The 21,243-nt window shown below is 38.9% G+C and overlaps 1 protein-coding gene across 1 annotated transcript in view; it reads right to left on the reverse strand.

The window, feature by feature from the left end:
• ALDH1A1 (aldehyde dehydrogenase 1 family member A1) overlaps positions 1–21,243 on the reverse strand; it is a 58,722-nt gene that overhangs the window by 19,749 nt on the left and 17,730 nt on the right. Inside the window, exons 3-9 of the mRNA XM_019463600.2 lie at positions 17,257–17,397; positions 14,946–15,075; positions 12,749–12,810; positions 10,847–10,975; positions 9,313–9,426; positions 4,549–4,651; positions 2,805–2,989 (exon numbers count right to left, since the gene is read on the reverse strand). Of these exons, the coding sequence (XP_019319145.2) occupies positions 2,805–2,989; positions 4,549–4,651; positions 9,313–9,426; positions 10,847–10,975; positions 12,749–12,810; positions 14,946–15,075; positions 17,257–17,397 (864 nt within the window). The remainder of the gene's footprint in view (positions 1–2,804; positions 2,990–4,548; positions 4,652–9,312; positions 9,427–10,846; positions 10,976–12,748; positions 12,811–14,945; positions 15,076–17,256; positions 17,398–21,243) is intronic.

The following is a 21,243-nucleotide window of genomic DNA, read 5'->3' on the forward strand; positions in this document are numbered from 1 at the left end:
TGATTTTGATCCACCATACATACTAATCTTCCTCAGAAGGTTTCAGACTGGCCATATCTGAATTTGGCTCTCCTTTTGGCCCTCAGGAACTTCTCAATAATGCTAGGATGTAGCAGGGGCTCTCTACTGTGCGATGGGCCGTTAGCCCATGGGCTAGTCTGTGAAATGTAATAGGGCATGGCGTTGTAATAGCCTCAGAGTATACATTTTGATGTGTTTGCGCAAATTCTCTCATTCCTTAGGGTTCGTGGGCTGAGAAAGAAGACAAAGGGGGAAATGACACGGACACATCCTTCAACTTATTTGGAGACCATAGATCAACAAAAGCAAGGAGAGCAGATATATGGAGTTATTGATCTGTGATAATAATTGTCACCACAGTTGTAAATGGGAACCTGCAATTCTCATTTATTTAACAGACATTTGAGCATGTACTGTGAACCAGGCAATTAGATAGATGCTTTATATAGATTATTGCATTTCACTGCACAATGACCCTACAAGATTGGTGTTACTACTCCCATTTTACAGATGAGAAAACAGAGCCTCAGGGAGGTTAGATTTTAAATCCAACCTCGATTTCCAAAGCCCATCTCTCCGCATTAAGACAAATGCAACTGTGCTGATAATGTTACAACATTTAATATTGGTATCATTACTTCTTTTTCAAATGAAAATATAGACATTTCCAGGTGTTTAAAAAGGCACATTTTGGGCTGTGAAATCAAATTGGAAAATCACTTTACCCATTAAGAAATTTATATATATGTATATATAATACACTGTACACATATGTATATATGTGTGTGTATATATGTAATATGTATTTACATATACTTGTATCTATAAATGTACTTAGTGCATAAATGTCTCTTTCTGTAAGTTTTGTCTTATAACAACAGATATTTTTAAGGGCGAAGAAGTTTCAAGGCCTTTTCAGTCTTCTCAAAAATCTACTTATTCTACTTACTCAGTAAAACTTGCGATGAAAATCTATTTGCTTATAGAGATTAAGGCCTCATATTAAGCAGTTAGATCACTGTTTACTTAAGATCCTATGAATAGGAATTTTCTTAAAGTCTATTTTAACTCCTTTCTCTTAGGAAGAATGAGGTATTCTAGATCAATTTTTGAGCCTCTGGTTGAATTGCACGGATCCCCCAATGGGAGAGTGTATTGCCCAACAATGTTTAATATTAAGTATCTTACATATTCTATTCTCTTCATTTCCCCTTTCTTTCCTTCCCTGTTCCTCTTTAGATCTATCTATCTATCATCTATCTATCAATACATCAAATGGGAAAAATGCTTTACTTTTACATAGCTAGGTAGTCATTTATAGAGAGAAATAATCAAACTGAAAGCTTAGAATCCCATCCTTCTTTTAGAATTGGAGACCAAATCAAAATCAAATTTATTATATGTCTTGGCATCCATTTGAAAACCTACCTAATATGAGCAAAATCATCAATTCTATGTACTCATTAACTCAAAGATAAAAACAAAACACATGTGATTGAGATAAATCAATGTATTACTTCATTTGCCAGCTGAGTTATTTTAGGGCTTTTAGGTTTCAATACCTGGATTGTCTAAATCCTGAGATTTTCCTACTTGGCTATCTTGCATGAGCAGAAGAACCCAAAACATCCTTTTAACCTTTCCAGACTGTAAACTCCATGAGGTCAGGTATCATATCCTCCTTGTTCCTTTTGGCTTTGCCAGGTACTTATCCCAGTAAATTCAGTATTTTGGTAAACCACATTTATTTTTGGTTTAGTAAGTTAAGATTAGTGTTTGCTTCAAATCAACAGCATGGAACAGTGTATAACTTTTAGTGTGAAAGAATAGAGACTCTAAGCTTAATGTCTAGACTCTAGAGAAGGATTTCTAAACAGCAGCCTTATTGGCATTTTATGGCAGATAATTCTTAGTTGTGGGGCTCGCCTGTTGCATTGTAAGATGTTTTATAGCATCTCTGGCCTCTACCCTCTACTAGATACCAGTAGAAACATCCCCTTTCCCAACTGAGAACCACTGCTCTACATCAAGGTCCCAGAAGGTTGGAGTAAATTTAGAACCAAAGATCCAGGAGCTTGCATAACAGACAATGAACAGGAAGGAAGGAAAGGGCAAAGATAGCTTTTGGACAAGAACAAGACTCTCATGTTGATAATGGGTCTAAGAAGACAGAAAAAACTGGGAAGCCTAGGGTTGTTGGAGAACTAGGGTTCTCCACCTAAAATGAGAAGTTTGTCACAGAGCCAGGAACTCAGGACCTTCTAGGACACCCAGGCCACCATTAGAAGGCCAATCAGAGTAACTGAAGACTGGAGAGAGTTTAGAGGTATGCTTCCTGCCCACATCTGTGGGATGTAAACTGAGAAAAAGGACTGACTCAGAGGAAGATATAAATGATAGGACTGTATACAAACTTCCAAAGTGGACGGAGACCACATACGGGAATCAAGAGGTGTGCAGGTGGGGAAAAACAAGAAACCTACAGCATTTGTTGTTTCTCCTCACATCTTTCATTTCCGACATGCTTCTAAACTGTTTCAAGACATGAAGAGGGGGCAACACACAAGAAAGGATGCTTTCTTTAAATCGGGTGCTGTATTTATTTATTTATTTATTTATTTATTTATTTATTTATTTATTTTTGTTAAATACCAAACTGATACAGTATTGTCACCTAGGAAGATCTGTGGCAAGGAAATAATCTTATTCAGTAATAAGTAAGCATGAAGAGGGCACTTTATTCTTGTCCTCTGTGAAGGCTATTCCTTCCATTTTATACTCACTTGAGGGCCTTGGCTGACTCCTGGGGTCAGAGGATTTCCAAGAACGTATTTTTTAGCCCGTTCAACACTCCTTCGAACAAACTCATCATAAATTGATTCTTCCACAAAGAGTCTGGATGCAGCTATGCAACACTGGCCTTGGTGGTAGAATAATCCATGGTGGGAAAATTCAATGGCATTATCCACTGCAAAGAAGACGCTCACATTGAAGAAGAGTTATTTTCCAAAGGTTACATATTTTTATACATATCTGTCAGAGGCAATATGGTGGTGTAGAAAACTTATGAGTTGCAGAGTCAGACATAAATTCAATACATCCCACCTCTTATCATCCAGGTGACAAATTACCTTTTCTAATCCTCTCTGTGATATGGAAATGATAGCAAAAAATATAGAATCTAAAAAAAATTGTGGTTATTATTACAATTTTGATATAGGTATTACCAAGAATATAGAAAGTGTCACAAGATCCAATCCCACTGCAAACGATTTTTATAAATATCTCCATTTATACTGAGTTAGGTGACTATGAACATTTCAGGCTCCAAGTTTTAACTACATGACAAAGAAAATATGAACTATCAATTGCATTAAATAACTTAAAAATATTTTTAGACACCCTGATCAATAGGAAAAGTGTTATTTCTGAAAAAAATTGATATCCAGAATCATTCACCAAGCTTTAGAACCCTGTTCCAGAAAAAACATTCTCCAACTTTATTTAAAATATACTGTATTATTTCATATATGCCTCTAAGCTCTTCTTCCCTATGTATTTGAGATGGTAGAATGGGTCTTGAAAGGGAGGAAAAGGTTGCGTCATTATTAAGTCCTAAACAACCTGAAGAAAGTTTTCTCTGCATTTTAATTTTTTAAATGCTGAAGACTTAATTGAACATATGTCAGTCGAGTGCTGTTGTATTTCTTTTGTGAACTAACCACACCTACTTACGTTGTAGTGGAAACAGTTCACAGAAAGGTTTGGTAAAAATCAGGAATCTCGTTTGTAGACTATATAATAAGGTAGTGTGGTCTGAAAAGCTTCAGTTACGACCACATTCAGCCATTTTTGTTCATTGCCACATACCTCAACTGCTAAAGAAAGAGCTAGATGAATGCTTGACAACCTATTTCTGCTAATTGACATCCATTTAGAAAATAACTATGGGATTTTACTCGGTAATATACTGAGAATGAACCTGGGATATTGTATAGTGGAGTCAGATCATGATTGGAGATTGAATATATGTAAATTTGACTACACTTGCTAGGAAGAGGAAGAGAGGGAGAAATTCCTTGAATAATAGGCGTCATTTTCCCCTGGCCATTTCATTTAATGTGTGTATGACCCAGAGCGAAGGGAAAGGACAAATGTGAAATTTACTGTCTCCCTAGCTGGTCCCAGTACAATTTCACCACGCCTAACCCAATGCCAATATTTAAAGGCATAGACTTAATTAAGAATACACCATGGCTCCTAAGTGCAAAACAGTTAGTTTGCCTGGAGTTCAGCTGAGGAAACAGCAAACTATTCCAAATCACGAGGAAAGAGTGTCTGTGTTAGACTTATCTAGGTGTTGTACTTTAGGACAGTTTGAGAGACTTTCACGAGTAATTCTAGATTCTCATTAATGCCTTACATTTTGACGTTAGGGGCAAACCCTTTTATAAACTTCAGGTTCTCCGTACGGCATTACGGGACACCAAGGTGAGGGGTGAAAAGTTAAGAGTGGCTTTCACTCACAGTCGGCGTCGGCAAACACAATGCAGGGGCTCTTTCCACCAAGCTCCAGCGTCACCCTCTTCAGATTGCTTTTCCCGGCAGCTTCTTTGATCATTTTGCCAACCTGTAATGGAGCATTACAAAGGAGGAGGCTTAGTGTGCTCCCGTGAAGGTGGGTTTATTTGGCATTCGAAATTTAGACAATGTTTGTGCCATAGTTACGTTTCATTAGGGAGAGACATTAGTGGCATTTTTCGAGACTGGCACCTTCAGATATCAAAGGTTCCTGCAACCGAGCACACACGATGAATCCGAAAAACGCTCCTGAGAAAAGATCCACCGCTGACCTTGATGAACACCACTGGACAGGAGGTAGTTTTCATTTTAATCAGAACTTCCCCTTTCTACTGATGGACTTGAGATGTCACGGTCCAGCCAAAACTTACCTACTTTAATTTTATCCCTCTACTGCAATCCAGAGAACTCTGTCCGAACGGTCATATTCACTAACCCCCAAATCTCATCTCTGTTTCTCATCACGTGCTCCTTGTGACCTGGGTTGACTCCAGTCCTGCCCTTCCTTGGGGTCCAGCTGATATCTGAACACTTCTTTGAAGCCTGCTCTGTTGACTCTGGGTAGACATGACCTTTTCTTCCTCTTTTGCCCCATACAACGCTCATGAGGATTGCTTCAGTGTCTACCTCGGATTGTATTATTTGTGTCCATATCAATTTCCCAAACAGGTATCACCTCCTTGGTAGCAGTGATAAAATCCTATCATTGTGTATTTCTTGTTAACACTATCTGTCGCGGTGGGGGTTTGTTTAACTATGAACTGACTGACAGGTATCTCTCTCTCTCTCTCTCTTTTCCTCTCTCTGTCTCCCCCCTGCATTCTTCCCTTCCCCTCTCCCTCCACACCTTTGAACAGTAGAGCTAGAAAAAAGAAATTGGATCTGTGCTCTCTGCTGCTACTTCAGCTAGCTGGAATCCTACTGTTCTGGTTTCTTCTTTAATGCTTGCTGCCTCTCTTCAGAGAAAGACATTGTTTTCATTTTTTTTCTTTGTGGATCACATCCCATCAAGATTATTTTCTGTAGTTGTTTTATTTTTCCATCTCTAAAACCTGGCCTGCTTTACAACTATTTCCTCTTCATTAGTTTTATTGAAGTCCGAATGTACTTAAATGATCTTTGCTTTGCTTTTTTGAGAGATGATTCATTTTATCTTGCTTCTGGGTTTCTTTTCCTATTTGACACATCAGAGTTAAATAAAAAGTTTCTATCCCAATGGAACAAAAGATAAGTAGATGCTTGCTGAGTGTGTGTTTGATTTTTACGTGGTTACTGAGCCGAATGCTACTGTGCATTACAGAGTAAAGCATTAATTAATCTGCCAATGTTTTTATCTTATTTCAAGATGTTGTGCACAAACCCTTTAATATGGGTGAATAAAGAGAAACTAACATGCTTGCAGTGGGGAAATCCTGTCTGAAATTTTTCTTATATACCATTTTCTTTCTGTAATATACTTCTTATTCAATTTTCATTTAAGATGATTAAGAATTCTGTATTTCCTACATAATATGCTTTTCTTTTCCTCCTTTGAATTTAATTCTTTCTGCATCTTTTTTTTTTCTTAATTTTTTAACTTAGAAACATTTACTGGGGAAACTTGATTAAAGTAGGTAAGTTTTGCCTTGGGGAAGGGAATAAGATTGGAGATATTTTTCTTAAAGCCACATATGTCAGAAGAATGAGAATGAAGAATGGCTAGAAGTATGAGTAAGAGAGGAAGGTTACACATCTGCTTAGGACAAGTTTAGATGGCAAACAAAAGGTTTGTTTGAGTTTTCTCAAAGGTCTAGCTAACGCTAAAAGAAGGAAACATCAATTTTTGTCTTGTGATTTTGTTCCTTTACTTGGAAAAAAGTAAAGGTTTATCATTTTTCTTAAAAAAGCTCTGCAATGAGAAGGATAAGAACCTTCAAGACCATGGTCAACAATATGTGGCATGATAATGTGGCATTGCCATGTGGGGCAGAAACAGCAGATGCTCGTGAAAATAGCCGAGCTTATCTCACCGTGCACAGTGTATGTTGGATTCTGTTTTAAACGAATCGAATGAGGCATGAACATTCTTCTCTTACCAGAAGGATTTTTAGAAAGAGTGTCATTGCTATAAGGACCACGCAAGATGGAATCCCCTGTTTGCCTCTTTCACGGCCCTTGGTGAGTTTCTTGCTATCTGCTAAACACAAACCTGAAGCTAAAAGAGAGCCCAGGAAGACCGAGTTTTCTGCGTGGCCTCTAAAATCATCTTGGTTACACTTGATTATTTAATGCTTATCCAGAAGTAGTTACTGTACCGGTTTCTGCAGATAACAATGCATAAAATAGTCTTTGAGGATGGTCAGCAAAGGAGAGAGATCCACGACCAAGCAAAGAGCACGAGCTATTATAATCATGTACCATGGTTAATGGGGACACAGGAGGGGAGGTTCAAATTCAGGATGGGGGCACCTGGGTGGCTCAGTCGGTTAAACATCCAACTCTCGATTTCAGCTTGGGTCATGAGCTCACAGTTTGTGGGATGGAGCCTCGTGTCAGGCTCTGCACTGACAGCACAGAGCCTGCTTGGGATTCTCTCTCTCCCTCTCTCTCAGCCTCTCTCCGTCTCTCTCTCTCTCAATAACAAATAAATAAGCATTTTAAAAATTCAGCATGCCCCCGGAACTGCAGAGAGAGCCATAGAGGTAACATGTGGCAGCAGCCTTATCATAGTAGGTGTGGCCACCAGTAGGCACAAGCCTGGAGGAAGGAAACGATACATCTGAGCCCTCTATAGGGTGCTCGCTAGTAGGGTGTTTACTACTCATTAGCTCTGTCAATTTTATTCTGTACACTAAGGTAGACATTATTACTCCCACTCACAAATTAGAAATGCAAGTTTAGCAATGATACTTAACTTTCGGAAGACACACTGCATAAAGGGATAGAGTCAGAATTTGAACCCAGATGTTGCCTAGGCTGTTAACCTCAAAGTTTTTCTATTTTTGGCAGGTAAAGTCCCCCAAAATGCTGCAGGGGCCTGGGGATGGGCCAAGACAAATAGGCAGTGGTTCCAGAGAGGGGGTCCGGCAACAGCCCAGATGAACTAGAGAATGAGTGGGCATGGGATCTAGAGGAGGAAATATGCATGGAGCCCTTTGGGGGAAGGTCTAGAATGCTCAGTTGAGGAGTTTGTACCTTCCTGCCCTTATCTCCTCTGCTATGATTCAGATCTGTGACTTTACCACTTTCTAACTTATTGCCATGTCTCATTTCCAATTATTTTGTCCCACCGAATGCAGGATTTGCTTTCCCTCACATCAACTAGGGGTTTGCAGAATGTAAACTTTTTCTATTCTATGTCTATGAAATGTAAGAAAAAGTACATAAGTATTTAATTTTTTAAAAAAATCAAGAAGACTAACTTTTGATTTTCCACCATTTAAAAAAAATTTTTAATGTTTTATTTATTTTTGAGAAAGAGAGAGACAGAGTGTGAGCAGGGCAGGGGCAGAGAGAGAGAATAGCTGAAGCAGGCTCCAGGCTCCGAGCTGTCAGCGCAGAGCCCGATGTGGGGCTCAAACCCATAGACCGCGAGACCATGACCTGAGTCGAAGTCAGACGCTTAACCGACTGAGCCCCCCCAGGCGCCCCTCCACCATTTTAATTCTCTATGTAGATGTTTCTTTATACTGGAGTGGCTAAGTAGGAGTATAAAATAATCCAATTAGCTTCTCCTCATTATCTAGAATGTTCTTCTTGCTTCTCAATCTCCAAGGGAGTGAAAAAAGTAACCCCTCTTCAAAATTCAGAGCAAGTCCTAACACCTACGTAGACATCACCATTCCTTATTCCTTCCTGTGAATGCCCTCAGAGCAGTCAACACATATCATAGTATCTTATCACGTCTTGCTGTGTATCTTATTTCTAACAGCCACTTTATAGGAAAGCATTCTCATTCTTCAAACTTTCTACTGAATACCAGTAAAAGGTTTGCACTGATCTTCTAACAATGTCACATAATCCAATAAGAGGACTCAAATTGTGTTTTACTTGGTACAGTATGATTTTACCACTGTCTTTTGCTTGCAATAGGAAATCATCTCAATAGGTGGGAATCTATTCTCCCAAACTCCACTTTCCAGGAAGCGCTCTCTCTCTCTCTCCTTCCTGCCTCTTCTTGCGGTGCCCATGGCTGAGACCCTGTTCTTTAGCCTTCCAGAAGGTCGCACTGGAGCCAAAAAGGCATAGAAGTTAGGCTAAACCAGCAGTAACATTCAGGAAGCTGAGTTGCTGGCTCCCTTTCAGAACGATCAAGAAACAGAGAACCCCAAATAAGGAGCTAAGGGTGATGTTCTGCAATTTAATTTTCGTAATCTACAGGGTAAAATTACATTCATTCATACAAATCACTGTGGCTCTATTTAGAATTTCTATCATAAACCATACTAATCACATGACAGGGTCCAATCGGCTATAGTTCTCATCAGGGAAAGGAATGAACATTCTAAAAGCAGTTCACTGTAGTCCAAGTTTGTCACAGGTATTCCGTTTCATCTCAACTACATCTGCTTATGTTCTATAAACACGTCTGAAGGCTTGAATAAGGAACAAATCATTAAAAAGAACTTTTGTTTTAAAGAAACGTCGGCTTAAAAACAGTTACATAAAACACACGCTTCTGACACCTGGAGACACAGACATTCCTCACTACTGGCCCCAGTAACTGATTACCTCTGTAGATCCTGTGAAGGCCACTTTGTCTATGTCCATGTGGGAAGAAATGGCCGCCCCTGCGGTAGGTCCATAACCAGGCACAATGTTCACTACTCCTGGAGGGAAACCTGCCTGAAGATACAAAGTAAAATATTTACAACAGAACTGAGAATCTCATTCTACGACAAAAAAGAGGAGTGTATGGGATCAAAGTTGCCTTTTTATGCCGAGCTTATGAGTTTCTTTACCAGGAAAGATTCGTTTATGTGGTTTCATTATTATTATTTCATTTCTCAGCCCACTTAAAATAACCTCAAGAGTTGCATTGCTGGGGAAGTATTTCTCCTCGGGGTAAGACCATGTTTGACTTTTATGGGTCATTGCCCCAGTGATGACTGTCTCAAGTTTCCTAACGGTAACTCAGAAAGATAGTATGGGTAAAAGAGCTTGGTAAATTACTCACATAGAAGGAAAGCAATGCGTTTATTAACCTATCGGCAAATCTAAAAGGATCTTACATTTTTAGTTTCTAGCTATTGATTGTACAGGGCATACCAACTGGGTGGCAAAAGCCTACTGGCAATATTTAATCAGTAAAACATTAGATAAGAATTGTCATCCCGTGCATGATTAAGTGGCACAGACTGATTTCACTCCTGCTTAAAAAAATGATGAGGTAGAAAACAGTGTGTACCTGAGATGGGCACAGTCACATTTCATGTTGTAGGCACCAACATGCCCCATTTTGATATATCTTTGCCTTGTTTTTTAAAGTGAAGAATAGTTTTAAGATTTACACTCAGGTTTTTAAAATTTAAGTGTCTAGTAACTAAAGCTTGTTTTCTAAGTTCTGGAAAGACATGAAGGACAATGGGCAATAAATTGTTTGCAAGAAAAAAGATATGAATACAATCCAGACAGTGGATGGAAATAAATTTCACGTGCAAATTTTTTTTTGCCCCTTGTTAAGCGAGAAGGCAAATGCAGAGGAAACTGGAATAGAAAACAGAATATAAACATGTCCCCTTGTGGGTAGATGTGTTCAAAAATTATGTGGCACGATATTACAAGTGAGCAGAGAGGCCTCCAACCTTCAAATGGACTAGTTTTTTTTTTTTAATTTTAAATCGCAGAACCTCCAGGCCATCGGTACCGGTTATAAACGAATTTTCATTTCAACATTCGAAAGAAGGATACTTCAGTTTCAACATGAAGTCACATTCATGAGAGTTAGGCCAAAGAAACAAACAAGGGGCGCGGTCTCCCAAAAATGAATAAACATTAAAAAATTTTTAAAAAGAAACAAACAAACAAAAGTGATCATAAGGTGACTGTTTGACATGAAGCCTTTGAATCTGGCATCTTACCTCCATTTGGGCAGAGGTTCATTTGGGCTGATTGCAAAAAATCTCAACTGGCAGCCATATTAAATTTGTCTTCATCACTGGCCGGGAGCCATTGGGAGGTAGTTTAGGGGAGCACGAAGTGAGGTCTTCTTATTGTAAGTGAAGCCTCCCGAGTTCTTGTGCATATTTTGATGGGGGAAACTCACCTCTTGTATTAAAGATGCCACGTGAAGAGCAGTGAGAGGAGTTTGCTCTGCAGGTTTGACAACCACTGTATTTCCGCAGCTAAGGGCAGGCCCTATCTTCCAAATGAGCATGACCAACGGGAAATTCCACTAGAAAGCAATATATAACAATAGATTCTTTGTATCACTGAAAGCTACCTTTGCCAATCTAACTTCTACATTATCCACTACCCATCGATGTGAAATAATAATTGTGGTAGTTTTGTGCGGTCAACTGGTGTATTCGAATTCAGTTAATTGCTAAAAGCAAACTCATAAATGCTAAAAGGCTCCCAATAAGCTAGATGTGGGACGGGAGTGGAAGAGAGCCATACAATTTTATCAAGGGCTGTTATTATGAGTTCTTCATCTACTGGAGGGGAAAAAAAAAATCACTGCATGGTTTAAAAATGAAACGTTGCTATTAAACACACTAGAAGTTATCTGTACGTGTTTGAAAAGTGTGATTATTCCTCCCTCCTTATAGATCATTTATTGTAACTACACACCCAATAGTAAGACTTAACAGTGACCTGATACTAATATAACACTGTATGTCAGCTATACTTCAATAATAAAAATTATATGTATGTGAGTGTGGGGGGGGTATGGGGGTATGTGGGTATGTGTTTATTTCTAAGGCAAATATCTCACTAAAGACATTAAAGTTTAGCGTCTGGTGGCTAAGAACTTGGATCAAATCTCAGCTCAGTCACTGACTAGCCCAGTGAACTCAGACAAGTTACATGCTCTCCTTGGATGATTTCTTCATCTGTAAGTACTGATAAAAATCCTCTCTACTTTGGAAGGTCATCCTGAGGATTCTTCAAGAAAGTAGGCCAAAGACTTAACAGACTGACCGATTCATCATAGTCATGCAATAAATATTAGCCATTATTAGTGCCCAGGGTTTTGTAGTTTTTATTAATTTTATTGAGATTTGTGAAGTAATGAGCAATTTCATTCAAAAAATTGTATGTATGCATTTCAGTCTCATTGGAGCAGAAGATAATTCATTGTGACTTCCTCATTTAAAAACTTCACGGGTGGCTGTGTGGTTCCATCAGTTAAGCAACCAACCCCTGATTTCAGCTCAGGTCATGATCTCATGATTCAGAGATGGAGACTCGTATTGGGCTCTTTGCTGACAACCTGGAACCAGCTTGGGATTCTCTCTCTCCCTCTCTCTCTGCTCATTCCCTACTCGCACCTGCTCTCTTTCTCTCTCTCAAAATAAATAAACATTTTTAAAAAATAATCAAAAACTTCAGAATACTCTGCCAACTTTTTATTTGGCCTCTTTGAATATGTTGGCGAAATCAGTTAGGTAGCCTCCTCTTTTGGGGGTTTAAAAGAAAATCTTCATGATTCTGCTTAAAAATACTACTAAAGGTAGGATACATTTCATACAGTGGTCCAACAGTTCCTTCCATTTTAATTGAAAACAGGCATTTAGGACATGAACACCGGTTGCTACTATTCTCCATGATAAGTCTCAATGAGGAGATAAAAAGTGAAGAATAGAAGCAGAGAAGTTGGTGATGACCACTTTGGTGACATGTGAAACACGGGTCTTAAAAAGAGTATATAACACAGCATTTTAAAAACAAGCCATACAGTAAATGTCAATGTCAATGCTGAAACACACTCAAGTACTGAAACACTCAAGAGATACACCACAATATAGACACGATTCTGGACTAACTCATTTGTACCTAAAGAGTTCAGTCACAGGGAGACCTAAGCTCATCAGTTACTACATTTGGTCCACATTTAGCAAATCTCTGAGAACGTATTTATGTTGGATAAAGCTTCTTTACCAAATGAAACAGAATTCTATTTTTTCTTTTTTAAAATGGAAAATGATATAGAAAACCAACTTACAGGAATGATTTGGCCACATACACCAATAGGCTCATGTCTTGTATAAGTAAAAAAGTTTCCATCTGGAAAATAAAATAATCATTTATGGACAAGTATATTTGACATACATGGGATGGTGGTTTGGGTTGATACTTACAGAAAGGTATACACAATAACTAAAAACAAAAACAAGGGTGCCTGGGTGGCTCAGTCAGTTAAGCATCTGACTTCAGCTCAGGTCATGATCTCATGGCTCATGAGTTCGAGCCCCACGTCTGGCTCTGTGCTGACAATTCAGAGCCTGGAGCCTGCTTTGGATTCTGTGTCTCCTTCTCTCTCTGCCTCTCCCCAACTCACACTCTATCTCTATCTCTCTCCAAATAAACAAACATTGAAAAAAATAATAATAAAAACAAAACCAAAAATTTAGGAAACCAAGAAAACATATCTGCAACCACTTACAAAATGAAAAATTGTGTTCTGAAATACTAATTTGAAATGAGAGGAACCATAAAACTGATATAGGTCAAGGAAAAGATGTGAAACCAGAAAATATCTGAAAGATATTTAGTTCTATCTCTCACCCATGTAGAAGGGCTATTTATTCTACATCATCCTCATTCTCAAAGTTTACTTTCTTTCTTAAGAAAAAAGGTAAAAGGGGGGCACCTAGGTGCCCCTGTCTGTTGAGCATCAGACTCTTGGTTTCAGCTCAGGTCATGATCATGGTTTGTGAGTTCCAGCCCCGTGCTGGGCTCTGTGCAGACAGTGCAGAGCCTCCTTGGGATTCTCTGTTTCTCTCCCTCTTTCTCTGCCCCAACCCCACTCATGCACGTGCACACGCACATGTGCTCTCTCTCTCTCTTTTTCTCTTTCTCAAAATAGATAAATAAACTTAAAAAAAAAAGAAAAAGAAAAAAGGTAAAAGGTGTATGACTAAGAAAATACGTGTTAGAGTGCTATTTCTGGCAGTTCTAACTTCTATCAGTAATGGCAGAATTTTTTTGAAGTAAAACTAATAAAATTAGAAGAGAGTAGAATTAAAAAAAATATATCTCCCTACAAGCCTATTGCTGATTGTAAAGGCTTTTTTTTTCCTACCAAAAAATAAAAGCAGACTCTATTAATCCATGAAAAAAAAAAATGCCAGAAGTAAAAGACATTGCTAAAAAAAGTGTCAGAAGTAAAAGACATTGCTTTGCAATCTGGATTTCATTGATTGATATACCTCAAAGTTTGATGTGGTCATTCTGAGGTTACATGGCACATTTTGTTCTGTTCTATTCTAGTTCTCACAAAAACTTCCTGGCTATCATAGCAAGAAAGCTCCTTATCAAGTCTATTTGTACTTAAAATGGTTTCTCCCTCGTCAAAGGGTAAAGCAAGAATTTCTAACATAGCCACATTTCTTGTTTTTTACCATGGTCTCACTCCCCCCCCCCCCCGCCCTTTTAATTCCTGGCTATCACTTTTAACCTGCTGGAGGCTGTCATGAGATTGAAAATACCCAGGAGGGCCAGCCCAGGGGGTGTTGTACTTCTACAGCCAGTAAGTGCATTTATAGGAATTAAATTCTACCCATCATGTTTTCCAAACTGATGCTTCTTTATATTCATATCTCATTATGTGCATGCTCTACTGAAATAATAAAACACATACATACACATCTACTCACACAAATTCTTAAACTGGGCTGTAAACACAGTCTCATCTTACTTTGAAGCTACTTGAAATAAATCAATGTGAATTGGTTTGTTTAATTAATCTGCTGTAACTACTGAGTTAGACCAGGCACAGATGACCATAACTGACTCACTCTGGAACATGCAAAGACACTTAAATAATTACATTATAGGAGGGGTATAAATGCCACTACTGGAATACACAATAAATAATTTGAGGCCAGCTTTGAACAGTTTGTGCCATGAGAGAGACAATTGCCCTAATTCAGTGATTGTGGGCACAAGACTGGTCTTGCTTTAAAATTGTCTAACACATCTGTAGTGGTACTTTCTGTGTGACTATGCAGAAACAATGTTAAAAAGCTATGTGATAAATCTTAGCAGAAGTTCAGAGCTGCATCGTCTCAAAGTCAAGGTGAAAATAAGACTGCCTTTTTGGGTGACATCTTTAAAAAGGAGGGTTTGGAATAATTCAGCTCTACAGTTATCTTCTCGCACCTACCCCCCATCCCTGGTGGTTTCTCAAAGCTCCTTACCGATGGGTATCGTGCGACCCTGGATCTTGTCAGCCCACCCTGCACAGTAGCGTAATGTCGTTATGCAGCCCCCTAAATCCATCTGATATGCGTTGGAGAATAGTTTTCCACCATTCATTGACTCCATTGTCTGAAAAAGAAATCAAACCTCAAACATAAACTTCCACAAACATTTTAGATTAAAAAATACAGCGTTATTATTTTGAATGATCATGTGTTAGAGAATTTTGGAAATAGAAAGAAATCCTGTAAGCCATCTTATATCACCTTCCCTTTCTAACAAAGGGGGTAAAACAAAAAAGAGCTAAAATGACTTACTTAGACTTGCTTAAGGTCACATACCAAGATCCAGATAGAAAGGGCAGTGAGATTCTGGTTACTAACCCCTACCTAGTGTTCCTTCCTTCTATCTCATTCTGACTGTCCTCCAGCTGACCAGCTTTCTAGGAATCGGTTCCAATTTGATAGACACGCAGTTGGTGAGAGTGAGTGCAACTATGTGCACTGTTGGATCAGAGCCCCAACAAAATTTCACTTAGTGCATAAATACAACTGTGGGACAGTTAAGTGTCGGGGACTATTAATAGTGCCTCAATGATTGGGGCGCCTGGGTGGCTCAGTCAGTTGAGTGTCCGACTTCGGCTCGGGTCATGATCTCGCCATTTCTGGGTTCGAGTCCTGAGTCGGGCTCTTGTTGACAGCTTGGAGCCTGGAGCCTGCTTCAGATTCTGTGTCTCCCTCTCTCTCTCTCTGCCCCTCCCCTACTCTCTCTCTCTCTCTCTCTCTCAAAAATAAAAAAAAAAAAAACATTAAAAAAATTAAAAACAATAGTGCCTCAATGATTTTTAATTTTTGCATGCCATTTGGATATAATCAATCAAGTTACACAAACTTCAGTGACCCCTGCGTCTTTTAGTTCATGAGTTTTCTTCAGCAGAAGTTTTAATTGTGAAACTCCCAGTTTTGCCACTATTATCATAATTCTTGTTTGAGTGGTCAGGCTGTTAAAGCGCAACATTTTCTGGACTAGTGCTCTAACCGTCTATTGGTATCAGATGACCTGTCTTCCTTTCCTCCTTTCCTTAAGCAGGAACTCTTAAGAGCTCTTTGGGACCTCATGTCCTGCCAGGAATGTCCAGGTGACAAACTGTTAAAACAGCTCCTCATTTATCAGACAATCTTCTGTCTCTGCATTATGTTGTGAGCCACCTCAAAACTTAGATCAAATGTGATTTTCGTGTCCTGATTTTCTTTCCCCCTTAGGATCTTATCAGACAGAGGGAGCAAGCCCTCTACACTCCACAGAACAGCTAAATAAGAAAAGTCAAGTTTTGGCAAATTCTGCTTTCTTCCTCCAGGACATTTTGGTTAATGTAATATTATTGTGTGTAACTCCTAAGTCCACACTTTTGCATACTTTGAATTACGCTGAACCTTTAAATAATAAATAGTTCTTTGATTAACTATAATTGCTCCTGTTGATTTAAAAATAAGTATAGAGGCTTCTTTGTTACTGCCAGTAAGAGATTCTAAAGGTAATAAAAATTTGCTCTGAAACTTGATCTTGGTTGGTATTGGTTTAGGTTCAATTGGCTTCACTATAATACCTAACTAAGAAGAAAATAAGGAAACACCCCGCCCATTTTACTTACTGACTCATCTAACTGCCAAAATGTTTTTTTTTTATCAGTATACATTAAAATATAATTATCATAAGCCATGCACGATTGGATTTCTTTCCTTATTCTTCACCTTTTTCAACTGTAAAGAGAATATCATTTAATCGAGATCATTGTGGATGCATACATTTCAGGAGGGGAAAAAGCAGCCATTTATTTATTAAGTGTCTTGGTGGGCTAGATTAAAGAGAAATAGGTTTATTTTAGAGAAATATTCTGGGCACCTTTGACAAATTGTATGAGATTTTCCATAAAAAGAGTCCCGTGTTCAAGTAAGTTGGAGAAACCCAGCGTACTATTCTAGGCTATTAACTGCATGTGACCTCGTTGAAGGCTCTAAGGAATTCTAGAATAGAGAAAAGAAATTTGTGTAAGTTGGTTTAACTTGGATTGCCAAGGTTTAGACTGTAGAATCTACACAAGTAGAAATTAACATCGTCTGGAACTAGAGTGCAGATTACCACTCGAGAATAAGCTCACTGATAAGATTTTCTGTAGTGGAGCTGGTCGAGGTCTTTTCGTTTTGTTTGTAGTGAGCATGTAGTGATGACTAAAACATAACCGACGTGCCAATCCAAACAACGAGTACTTTCTAGAGATCTCGCTACCTGCCCAGTTTGATTAATACTCACTGCCAGGAGAAGACGATCTCTTTCAATTAAGTCAGCCAACTTGTATATTAGCCGCCCTCTCTCTGAAGCATTCATGGTGCGCCATGGAGAGCCGATCTGAAAAGCCTGTCTTGCGGCCTTCACTGCTTTGTCAATATCCTCCTGTAAGCCAAAGGGAATTCAATTCAGTAGCCTAAACGCGTTAGCGAATCCAATGGCAGGAACCCTATAGAACAGACTAAAGGTCCTCATAAGTAGATGCTGTGTCCTCATTAGCCCCATGTCTAGCACATTGTACAAACTGAAGTATCGTATACTGGAATTATATACCTGCTGCCTAATCTTTGGAATGATGAATTCCACGCACAGAACTCAGGCTTGATTTCCTAGAATAGAAATATTATAGTATTTAAGTATTGCTATCACTGAAAGGCTTCCCATACAAATATCAAATCATGTTCTAATTACTTTACACACATTAACTTATTTGATTCTTTTCTTAAGTGTTTATTTATTTCTGAGAGAGAGAGAGAGAGAAAGCACAAGCAGAGGAGGGGCAGAGGGAGAAGGGGACAGAGGATCTGAAGTGGGCTCCTCACTAATGGCACAAGAGCCTCAACGCTGGGCTCAAACTCCCAAATCGTGAGACTATGACCTGAGCCGAAGTGGGATACTTAACGGACTGAGCCCCCTAGGTGCCCCAATTCATTTGATTCTTAAGAATTTTGTGAGACAAATACGTTCCCCATTTTACCGATGAAGAAAGTGAAGCAAAGAGAGAGAGGAAGTTTGCCCAAGGTCAGTGGCAGGAAGTGGCAGAAGGGAATTTTAAACGGAGAGCCTCTGACTGTAGAGACTGCTCTTCACCACTACGTGATACTGCTTTGGTGACTGTGTTACCAAGAGTTCCAGGGAAAGCTCAAGATCGACTAAAATGGTGTGTATCTTCTTGGATGGCCGGTGACCCTAAAGCCTATACACTTTCATCTGGAACCTACTGCAGGTGTATAGGAACTGGGTTTTGCTGTTGAAGGGTAAAAATCATAATCGTGTGTTCATTCCTCTTGTGTAGAGAGAATAAAGCATAGCAGAGTGAAACTGGTATAAAGAAGGAGCTGTCTACATCTGGTTTCAGCTCAGGTCATGATCTCATGATTCGTGAGTTCGAGCCCTGCGTCGGGCTCTGTGCTGGCGGCTTGGAGCCTGCTTGGGATTCTTTCTGTCTCTCCCCCTTCCCCTCTCCCCTGCTTGCGCTCTCTCTCTCTCTAAAAATACATAAATTTTTTTTCGAAATTAAAAGAAGTGTAATCTGGTGTGATGCAGTGATAATATTCACCGAGCACAAGTAAACATGCTTTCACTATAATACATCACACACTTGTTTATCTCACTGCCTAACTTTTGAGGTTAAATATGTATATAGTCATATTTTGGGTATTCAGCTAATCACATTGATTGTTTATATTTGGACGTTGTTTTAGGCCATGGGTTCTAACCTTTTCCAAGTTATTTTCAGACAGCAGTGTTTGGAAAAAAAAACCACACAAGAGTCTGAAATTGCCAGCAGGATCTGTGGATACCACAGCTTATAAAATATATGTTGGCCTCTCGAAGGGATATGGGAAAAAAATGACTTCAAGACAATTAACTCTGTCATATGGAAAATACATTCCTGAAATAAAGACCTTTTTGAGGTTGTGTCCTTTGGGTTATAATCCTCCTTTTCTCCTATCTTCTATTTTATCTTGCAGGCATAGAAATAGAGTAATGGTGGTTAATACATAGATTTGGAAGAAAACAACTCAAGTTTGAATTCTGTTTCCTCATCTATTATCTCTGTGAGTTTTGGGATATCCATCCTTCTTTCCATCCATCCATCCTTCCACCCATCCAAAAATATGTCAAACACTATTCTGTAAGTCTCGGCATCAGGTTGCTAATGATAAAATAGCGAAGATGGGAGACTGTCCTTTTGAAAATTAAATAAGGTAACACTGGAAACACATTTTCTATGTGACAGACATTACATTGAGTGTTCACTAAGTGGTAACACGTGCTATCATATTTGCGGCAAAACAACCTTAAAACAACTCTCAGTTCTAGTATATTTTAATTTTTTCCTTTCAGTTTTCACTACCCTGTATCATTTTAGGGCTTTATTATCTCATACTGCTGCTAATCTTCCCATGTCCATTATCTTCTCTCACCAAACTGTCTTTTCTACTGCTATCAGGCTAATCTTCCTCAAACAATTTTACGTGATCCCTTTCCCTTTCAAATATTTGCAACGTCTCCCCTTGCCCTACGGTCCTAAGGCCCGACTCCTCTTCCTGATTTTCAAGACCCAACGTTATGGGGCACCACCTCACCTCACCTACCCAAACTTGTGTTTACATTTTTTTCTCCTCTGTCTAGCCCAACTGCTTCTCATCTTTGCTCCTGCCATTCTCCTTCCCTAGAATGTTCTACCAGCACACTCCTTTACTTTGAAAATTCTACATGTTTTTTAAGACCCAGCTCAGGGGCAGCTGGGTGTCTCAGTCGGTTGAGCTTCTGACCCAACTTCGGCTCAGGTCATGATTTCACGGTTCATGAGTTTGAGGCTCACATCGGGCTCTGTGCTGACAGCTCAGAGCCTGGAGCCTGCTTCCGATTCTGGGTCTTCCTCTCTCTCTCTGCCCTTCCCCCACTCACACTCTGTTTCTCTCTTTCTCAAAAATAAACATTAAAAAAAAAAAGACCCAGCTCAAAGACCAGAATCTACCTAAGCTCTTGCCAGGCTAATCCAGCTTGATAATAGCTACTAGTTAAGGGTTTACCAAGCTCTACGCACTAAGTGACACCCTCCATAACTGCACAGTTTCTACCACGGTTAAGCACCACGCACCTTGCTTTATAGGACATGAAATGCAGCAGGAAACCTAGCAACCAAAATTAGATCTCACATCTGGCTCCAAAATCCAATTTCATAGCTTTGCAAGAATATCCTGATAGTGATCTTTGCAATGAATATTTATTGCTATCTGTATTAAAAGCTGTGCTATTCCTTCCTATTCTGGGCCTACAATAGGCAGTTAATAAATATTTAATAATTTAATGACCTATCTTTTAAACTCTTCATATTACATTGATTTTATAGAAGAGTGCTCCTGATATAAATAATTTGCTTATATTGACATTCACATCGTAAATCATACTTTAATCAATGCCATTATGTAACAGAGCCTTTACATTAACCGTATTAGGCATGAAGCTTGTTGTTACAAACATAATAAAAGTTTTACGACTCGTATCTCTTGGCTTTTTATTCCGGGACTATAGCATCTGCAAGGACATTAGCTTTTTAATCAACCAGTAAACAATTTGGCACATTCAGATTTGCCACCATCAACAACGCTTTTGCCTTAGAGTGTTTAAAATGTTCCTTTTTTTGAAGTAAGGGACTAAAGCTGAATGTATGAAAGCGGATTGAATGAAGATAAAATATGAAAGTCCTCTTAAACATGGTTAAGGAAAGACAAACTTTTCTATCACTCCCAGGATGTGCATTTCCATATTAAATCCATTCCAATTTGGAGAAAATAGTTCTCAGACCAGTTTTACTTTTACACTTGTCATAAGCACTTACTTTAATGGACATTTACTTTTATCCCCACCAATTATTTGTTAGGTCATGCTTAGTATTAAAAGCAGTTTTCAGGATTAGTCAATATAGCCTAAAAGAGCCAGTGAAGTGAAAAGAAAACAGTTCCCACCCACATCAGTGCTTTGCTTTGTAACTTCCATTTGTTCTTGCCCCTCCTCCTTTCTTTATAACACCATTGAAAGGCGGTATATAGCCCATTGTTAGCTCCATTCTGCTCATAAATTAAATCCCCAAAACCTCTTGGCTCATTATCTAAAGAGTCAGTTCCAGAATATTAGGTTTACGGTGACTGTGTAATTTACTAGATTTGTACCTTTCACTAAGCAACGTTAGAAGTTAATACACATTTGTCGGCAAAACTG

The sequence above is a fragment of the Panthera pardus genome, unplaced genomic scaffold (genome assembly GCF_024362965.1).
Source record: "Panthera pardus isolate Hobbes unplaced genomic scaffold, ASM2436296v1 HiC_scaffold_20, whole genome shotgun sequence".
Classification (NCBI taxonomy): Eukaryota; Metazoa; Chordata; class Mammalia; order Carnivora; family Felidae; genus Panthera; species Panthera pardus.